Source organism: Carassius gibelio, chromosome B1 (assembly GCF_023724105.1).
Source record: "Carassius gibelio isolate Cgi1373 ecotype wild population from Czech Republic chromosome B1, carGib1.2-hapl.c, whole genome shotgun sequence".
NCBI classification, from domain to species: Eukaryota; Metazoa; Chordata; class Actinopteri; order Cypriniformes; family Cyprinidae; genus Carassius; species Carassius gibelio.
In genome coordinates this window covers 1,980,276-1,989,231 of record NC_068396.1, presented here as the reverse complement: position 1 = coordinate 1,989,231, position 8,956 = coordinate 1,980,276, and the positions used below count along the sequence as shown (strand labels likewise).

Sequence of the window (8,956 nt, the reverse complement as noted above, 5' to 3'; positions counted from 1 at the left end):
TAAGTGTTTATTTTATTACACTTTTATCTGTTTGCATCTGTATATTTAAATCCTTTCGAGGTTTTTTTTTCTCACACCAAACATATTTCATACAACACTTTGCTCTATTTTTGTCGACAGTATTTTCTGATTTATGGAGTAATAAAAAGAGCCGTGCAAAATCCTCTCTGGAAAAACCTTTAATATGGCAATCAAATCAAACAAGACTTTTAATTTAGCTTTACCCAATGTTCTGGAACTGAACACAAACTAGTGCTTATTTAATTAGGTTATGCCACATTTGCATATTTTAAACAATGTTAAGTGCAAACTCTTTCAGAACCACATGGTTCTCTATCATTTACAGTTTAGCAGTTTAAAATAGAATTATTTCTATTTTTTGAAAATATTTTTTCAGGGTTTTATTGAAGGTTAAATGACTTTAAAATAATGAAATAATTTTATCAGGAAAGTGATGGTCTTGTGCAGTAAACACTTTGCATATATGCAGAATAAACAGAAAACACTGGACAATGAAAATAACAAAACACAGAGTCACATAGGGAATAGGGTTCATTCTTATTCAGAGATATTTCTAAATCTAGGATGTATGTTCATTTTATTTTTAAGCAGTTTAAGCATTCAATGCACAACAGAGCACATTAAAATGAATGTAGCAATAAAATATTGAACTGGCAGATAAATAAAAAACGGATTCAGAGTTTAATTGAGAAGTTTCATGATTAGGCTGAAGTCTTTCTGTTATGCTTTTTAAAAAAAGCCTTTAAAGCAAATTAGTTACTTATGGAAATGTTCAAAAGATTTTTCTGTGCACGAGCATGAAAGGGCTAAGAACATTGTTTTTTCATATTCTATATTGTTGCCTTGTTTAATACAACAAATGAAACATTTCACTGATAAATCTTAACCATGCATTTGCCTGTTAACTCTTTAGGCAGCAAGCATTTTGTGTATAATTTTCAATATAAATCTTAGATCAGTGTTAATCATAACAGGAGAATTTACCTGCTAGATCATGATTGTAAAACCTGGCTAAGGTCTTGAATATGTAGTTAGTGTTATTTTTTTTTTAAAATACCTAATACATTTATTAATCATTTATGACAAGCTGACGGTTTTAACTATGATTTTTAAGAACATTTAACAAGAAAATGAGCCAAAAGGTGGTTTTCACAGTGATGCAACAAAAGTATTCTTAACTTAAACAATCGGTTTTGTTATTGAAGAAGAAAGTGGCAATAAGGAAGATTGTTTTTCTTAATATTTCGTGAATATGTCTTGTTATTAAACCAGAGGAATCTGAATAATGTCAACACTCAGCAGGATTCTCCTCAGACTCGGACAGATGTGGATCTGAACGCAGAAAACTAAAGCTGCAGTGATCTGCGTGATTTAGCTGAGGAAGTGTGTTTCAGCCTCAAACGATTCAATGAATCAAACTATGAAGATCCCACCAAAAGAAAGAGGACATTTAAAGCCAAAGTTCAGAGGTTTCGGAAACTACCAGACAACAAATAACATCGATCACATTTGCTACAAGAATAAGTGACGATTACATAGACCCTTTCTGAGGTCATTAGCAGCAGCGTGGTGGTGGTGGAGGTCACAGGGGTCAGAGGTCAGGTGTCTTCAGCAGGCGTAAGGCGGAGGCTTCTCGAAGGGCCCTAGCGAGTGAGCGTAGAGCGAGGGAGCATTAGGAGTCAGCGTGTAGCCGCTGCTGTCCTGAGATGTGGATTGAGTCGTTAGGACTGGATTGGTCCCGTTCTGAGACGCTGCTTGGGTCTCGTCAGACGGAGAGGTCGAGACCTCGGGGACAGACTGACCTGCAGCGGAAGCTGGATAACCGTTCAGATGCTGGAGAACGAGGAAATGATGAGATTAAAGCATCCATTTGATCCAGTTGATATTAAAATCTGTTTCTAGAACAAAACCTACCGATATTTTAATCTTTTAATAGAACACAACTGACTGATAATAAACCTTTAAATATGACAAAACCTACCGATATTTAAATCACTTAATAGAACAAAACCAACTGATATTTAAATCTTATTGAACAAAATGGACCCGATGTTTAAATCTGTTTCTAGAACAAAACCTACCGATATTTAAAACTCTTAATAAAATGAAACAGACTGGTATTTAATTCTGTAATTAGAACAAAATCGACTGTTATTTAAATAATTTAATTGAACAAAACTGACTGAAATTTTAATCTGTTTCTAAAAAAAAATCAACTGATTTCTAAATGATTCTTAAAAAAAACAATTATGATATTTTAATCTTTTAACAGAACAAATCAAGTTGATATTTAAATCTGTTTCTAGAACAAAACCTAAATTATATTTAAATATTTTAATAGAAAACAACTGACTGATATTTACATCTTTAATAGAACAAAACTAACCGATACTCAAATGTTACTAGAGTGAAACCAACCGATATCTAACCCTTTTAATAGAACAAAACTGACTGATATCTAAACATTTTAATAAAACAAAACCAACATATTTAAATCACTTAATAGAACAAAACTGACTGATATCTGCTTCTTTAATAGAACAAAACTAACCGATACTCAAATGTTACTTAAGTGAAACCAACCGATATCTAAACCTTTTAATAGAAAAAATTGACTGATATTTTTAATAGAACAAAACCGGTACTCAAATGTTACTAGAGTGAAACTACTCAACCGATATCTGAACCTTTTAATAGAACAAAACTAAATTATATTTACATCTCTAACAGAACAAAACTAACCAATACTCAAATGTTACTAGAGTGAAACCGACCGATATCTAAACCTTTTAATAGAACAAAACTAAATTATATTTACATTTCTAACAGAACAAAACTAACCGATACTCAAATGTTACTAGAGTGAAACTACTCAACCGATATCTGAACCTTTTAATAGAACAAAACTAAATTATATTTACATCTCTAACAGAACAAAACTAACCAATACTCAAATGTTACTAGAGTGAAACCGACCGATATCTAAACCTTTTAATAGAACAAAACTTACTCATATTTACATCTTTAACAGAACAAAATTAACCGATACTTAATTATGTAATTAGAACAAAAAAAAACGGACTGATATTTAAATCACTTAATAGAACACAAACCAATATTTAAATCTCTTAATGGAACAAAAGTATCCAACATTTAAACCTTATAATAAAAAAAAACTGACTGAAATTTTAACGTCATAATAGAAAAACATTGTCTTTAGTAATATTCAGTGCTGTTGGTGTCCTGATCATCAGACTGTCATAAGTACCGTACTGCTGACAGAGGTTGGTTAGTTGGTTAGTGGTCCTCACCTGCATGGGCAGTGGGTAGTTTGGGTAGGCGGGTAGAGTTTGTCCGGAGGGGCAGAAGCCGGTGTAGGTGATCACATGTTGGGTGGGGTTGTACAGGATGTGAGGGGGCGGAGCCGGACTGGGTGTAACGTGACTGCGAGCCGCTGGAGCCTGAGCGCACACACACACACACACACACACACACACATCTACATCAACTACAGACTCATTAAGACACATGAATGTGGAAGCTATGATACAGATAATGAGAATTATTGTTATATTAAAGCTGAAAATTTTTACTATAGATCTAAATAGCTTTGTCTGCTTCTAATTTATTGGATTTTTTATTTATTAGTGAAATAAGCTATCAAAACAATGCAAATCTAATGAAATTTTTATACTTAAATACGGAATATCGACTAAATTATTTGTCCCAAAAACTGAAAATTGCCCAAGTTACTAGCAAATATTAATATTAATTGCAATATTAAGAGAGCTATGATCAATCAGCGTCAAAAAGAAATAGAAAAACCTGTATTAGCCAGCATTAGGCTGTCCACTAAACATTAGATATTGGTGATTGAACTGAGAGATTGTGCATCTCTATAATCAAAACTGAACGCAGCTGAAATATCTAAAACAAACTCTGTTTTCATTAGTGTCTGATGGATCCGGACTCACCAGGTCTTTGAAGGCTCCCAGTATTGCAGCGGTGATGATGCCCAGAAACACGCCGAGCACGTTAAGAGTCACACAGGACCACATCAGACGGTAGAGCTTCACCACATCCCAGCAGCTGCTCACACCCGTGAACTCATGGTACTGCACACGATAGTCCCCGCTAACACACACACACACACACACACAGTACAACGCTCAGTAACACACAGCTGTGCTGGAAATGCTCAGTGATTGATGTGTGCTTCACCTGTCACAGTGGAACAAGTCACAGCAGTAGCAGGTGTTGCTCTTCACCTTGAGTTTACACTGATGACCGTAGGAATGGCACTGGACCTGAACACAGTAAAGCTCATGAATTAGTTTAGACTTTCAACTTGACATTATGAACTATATTGTTGCTTGTATGACAAAGAGTTTTTAAGAGTGTGACTCAAAGTGCCGGAGTTATGTTCATATGTGACCAGCAGAGAGAAGCAGAGAACACGATCGTTCAGAGACTGATAACCAAAGCCATAACCAGCAGTGAGTGTGTGGATCTGAGATGAGCTCACCTCGGTGTAGTAATCGTCATAGCTGTCAGAAGAGCTGGAGTAAAACTCACAGCGGCCCTCCATCAGTGGCCTCGTGTCCTACACACACACACACACACACACACACACACACAGTACAGTACTCTTCTCAGGACTGATGTTAGATGAGCAGCAGGTGAACAGATACTCACCATGAACTCAGCCGCGATGATGCTGTCGATGATGGAGCAGAGGAAACACGACACGACACCCAGACTGATGAAGATGATGGAGGCCACCAGCTGACACACACACACACACACATGAGGAGATGAGAAGAACAACATCATTATGTACACATCACACATCTAACTAACTACCTAACTGTGTTTAGGGTCAGTGTCGGTACTAAAGCAGTACTAACAGTGTCCTGATGAGCCCAGAGCTGGAACATCATCAATCACGCGGTAATGAGCTTTTAAATGGACCTGCAGCTTTACGATCATGTCATGTTCCTGCTTAATCGTGCTAACTAAATCCTGAGTTTATTCACTGGTGATAAATGAGCCGAGGCAAACATCACGTGACCTCCATAACGAACCAATAAAACAAGTCCTTCGCGCTCATTAAAGCTGAGCTCCATCCAAACACACACTTCAGTCCCATTAAACTCAGAGATATGACGGGCTCAAGCCCAGTCTGCCACCGCACAGAAAAACAGTAAATACATTTAATTGCGTGTTTTTGTTTCGCTTTCTTTTTTTCCTGGATGATATGAACTCAAAATACAAAAAAAAAGTCAGAATTGTGATATTTGTTTTCTGCATTGAGTTTACATTTTTCTTTGTTGCATATCAGTATTTTACAGTATACACATGCTTCATTCAAATGATTTGTTTCACCTCTAACATGTTTATTTAGTTTGTTCCAGTTTCTGGCAAATACTACTGAGATGTTACTTCAGCTGGTTTCTGGTCGTTGGAGAGGTTACAGGAAGTCTACAAACCCTGAACACTGACGCTTTAAAGATGCATGTGTGAAGCTCCATGTCAGCGATCAGTAACTCAACACTGGTTCTCTGGTTACCCGTCCACACCTCAGCTTATCCCAGCTCTACTAACTAACTACATCCACAAACCAGCTGGTTAATCACCATCTCAAACAGACACACACTCAATCCAGCATGAGTTATAGAAGACCTCATGAACGCTCAAGGGCAGATGTTGTAGTGCTCACTGCTCATGTGTTTGAAGGGAGCGAGTGGGTCTCTGAAAGTATTTCACTTTATCCTCCGGTTTCATATTGGCTTTAACAAAGCGTTACACAATGGATGACTCTGGGAAGATCTTGTTCTCTGAAGGCGAACCCCTGAATCATCATCACCCTGACATCTCATTCCATTATGGTCATAATTCTGCAGCGTTTGACCTCGCAACTCTCTGGCAACAATGTTCTGGTCACTTCCTGCAATCTCGGAGGGGTCAGAGGTCACGGGACTGAGTCTGCAGTGATGCTCAGGAGATGGAAGCTGAAGCTGCGGTGTGATACGGGCTGTTGCACATTAATGTGTTCACCTGAGCGCCTGGATTCAGTTTACTGGCCCTGTGTGTGTGTGTGTGTGTGTGTGTGTGTGTGAGATGGGGTGTGTGCATGTAGGTTATGTGAATGAGTGTGTGTGTGTGTGTGTGTGGTGTTCATTAAATGTTAAAGGATGTACTGGGATCAGAACACAGGACACTACAGAAGCCTAAATCACACCCAGACCAACAACACGTCACCATGGTTACAGACCCACAACTTCCATTCGTCATGGTAACACCGTTTGTGTGTGTGTGGTTTATTACCAGGGTCTAAAATTAACAACTTACCATTACAAATATTTTATACATTTTGCTGGTCGACTGCTCACAATATCCTAATATTAAAGCAAAATAATGACATATTTAAAAAAAAAAAAAAAACAGTTTGATGGCTGGTAAAAATATTAACAGGTGTGTCTAAAAGATTAATTTTGTTCCCCATTTGGGACAGAAGAGTTACTAAACCAGGTTACAGCACCATCAGTACAAGATGCAGCCATCAGAACATGAGTAACACCCTAGCAACCACACCAAACACCCTATCAACCACACCAAACACCATAGCAACCAAACACAGTCACCTTAGCAACCACACTGAACTCCCTATCAACTACACAGTCACCCTAGCAACCAAACACAGACACACTAGCATGGAACACTTTTATGGTCAAATAACAACACTAATATTTCTGTCCATGGCAACTCCTTAGCAACCACACTACATACATCAGTCCATAGCAACCCTCTAGAAACCCACACTGAACAATACTGACAATAGTGTCAACTGCAGCCACACCATAGCAACCACACTAAACATCACAGTCCATAGAAGTACTCTAACAACAACACTGAAGGCATTAGTCACGTAGCAACACCCTAGCAACCACACTGAACACATTAGACCGTAGCAACTCCCTAGCAACCACATGGAACACCATTAAAGTCACATAGCAACGCCTTTGCATGAGGTCAGTGAGTTTCGCACAGGTAAACAGCAAACATCTGGTGTGTATAAGGCTGTGAGGTGAGATGGACTGAAGCTCCTTGAGCCCAGCGATCATCAATGCTAATCTAATTCAGCTAAAGCTCCTCCTGATCCATCAGCCAATCACTTTCAGCATCACTGACCACACGTCCAATCACACTCATCGATCTGACGGCGATGAGCCTTGTGTTCCCTACTAAAACCAGTAATATTATCTGAAATATATTTCACAGGGACAGAAATAAACCTCACTGAAACACAATGGCTGTAATTGTATTGATTATGTCGCTCAGAGAGCCATTTCCAGATGATTTGGGCTGGTTGTACTCACCATCTGCCTGCGATTCTCCACCAGGTTCAGACCAACGATTCCCAAGAATGCTCCAAAACTCAGCTGCCATCGAGAAGAGAACAAACTTGATTTAACCTGATTATCTAGACCAGTGTTGGTCAAGTTACCAAATCAGATTTTTTTTTACAACAAACGTGCTGGTGTGGAGTCACTCACTATGATCCCGGGATAGTATCCAGACACGGCCACGTTATCCGTCTGCGTGGACGACAGCAGCCCGACCACCAGAACCAGAACAGAGAGTCCAAACAGAGACACGGAGAACCAGAGCGCTGTCCTTCTCCTCTTCTGGAACACATCTGGACAAACAACACACACTCACACAGATGTACTATCACCCGCCTGCTCTAGAACATCACACACACAACAGATCCAAACAGCTACATGTTTCAAAACAAGCTTTAAAATGGTTTTATGGAATGTTCCATTGTATCATTCTGGGAACATTCTGGGAACGTTACGTTTGAATGTTCTCTGAAGGTTATGAAACAAGGGGCAACATTTAAAAATGGAAACATTTCAGGAAAAACATTTCAATGACGTACAAGTAATACTTGTGTTCTAACGTTGTGAGAACCTAATAAAAGACCTGATAACTTTAAACAAACGTTCTGTTAATGTCACTGAAACATGTTCATAACTTGGAGAGAACCTTGACAGAACGTTCCCTCAGCTGCTTGCTCATGGGGATGTTTTCTGTTGGTCATGCAAATGGTAACAGAAAATTCAATTTGTATTTTTTTATTTTGGATTCTGAAAGTAGTGGTCACTTTTGTCTCAACCTGACCTTCCCAGTAAACCTGTCAGAAACAGTGAGGTCCTTCTTAAACTCAGAGGACACAAGGTGAACTGCGCAGCATCTCAGAAATACAGCTTGTGATCTTATATCTCCACCCAAACACAAGACACTTTTCCTTCTCGGGTTTATCATCATTCATGCAGACTTTAAACACATTCCAGACCCAATAGAATATTCGCACTTTCTGGCCATACTTTATTCAAATGTTTAATCTACTATTGAACAGCAACTTATTCACATGTAACAAATACAGCACACTTTTCTTAAAGAGAGTAGTTTTCATGATGAATGCATGGGCGTGCTCTGATCACAGATGTGAGAATAAAGTGAGAGTCAGAATGAGATGCAGTTATGAGAGATGAGCTGATGTGATGATGATCACTCACCTCCGGGCTCCGCGTGCGTCTGCATCGCGTCTGTCTGATGCTTCACACACAACTTAATGCACAAAATAAAGTCTATAAAGAGAGTTTTCCGCCGTGTTGATAATAATCCCGAGTCAGTGACGCAGAGGAGAGACGGTAACGCGATGCGCGCGAGCTGACGCGTGAACACCGAGTAGAGTAGAGTAGAGTAGAGTAGAGTAGAGCTGTAGTCAGCAGCACCTGATCCGTGTCGAATTCACTGCTTGAGAAATGACTTATTTTAAAATCATTAAATACAGTTAGAATAATAAGTCATTATTATATATATATATATATATATATATATATATATATATATATATATATATATA

The 8,956-nt window shown here is 38.4% G+C and overlaps 1 protein-coding gene across 1 annotated transcript; it reads right to left on the bottom strand.

Annotated features, from left to right (window-relative positions):
- Nucleotides 1-1,234: 1,234 nt before the first annotated feature.
- On the bottom strand, nt 1,235-8,631 carry LOC127948946 (transmembrane protein 255B-like). Its single transcript, XM_052545826.1, has 9 exons — nt 8,607-8,631; nt 7,578-7,720; nt 7,401-7,463; nt 4,717-4,806; nt 4,547-4,624; nt 4,243-4,328; nt 3,996-4,155; nt 3,333-3,482; nt 1,235-1,854 (listed from the first exon to the last, which is right to left on the bottom strand). Exons 1-9 carry the CDS (start codon nt 8,629-8,631, stop codon nt 1,630-1,632), a joined length of 1,020 nt encoding a protein of 339 aa, XP_052401786.1. The 3' UTR covers nt 1,235-1,629.
- Nucleotides 8,632-8,956: the final 325 nt, after the last annotated feature.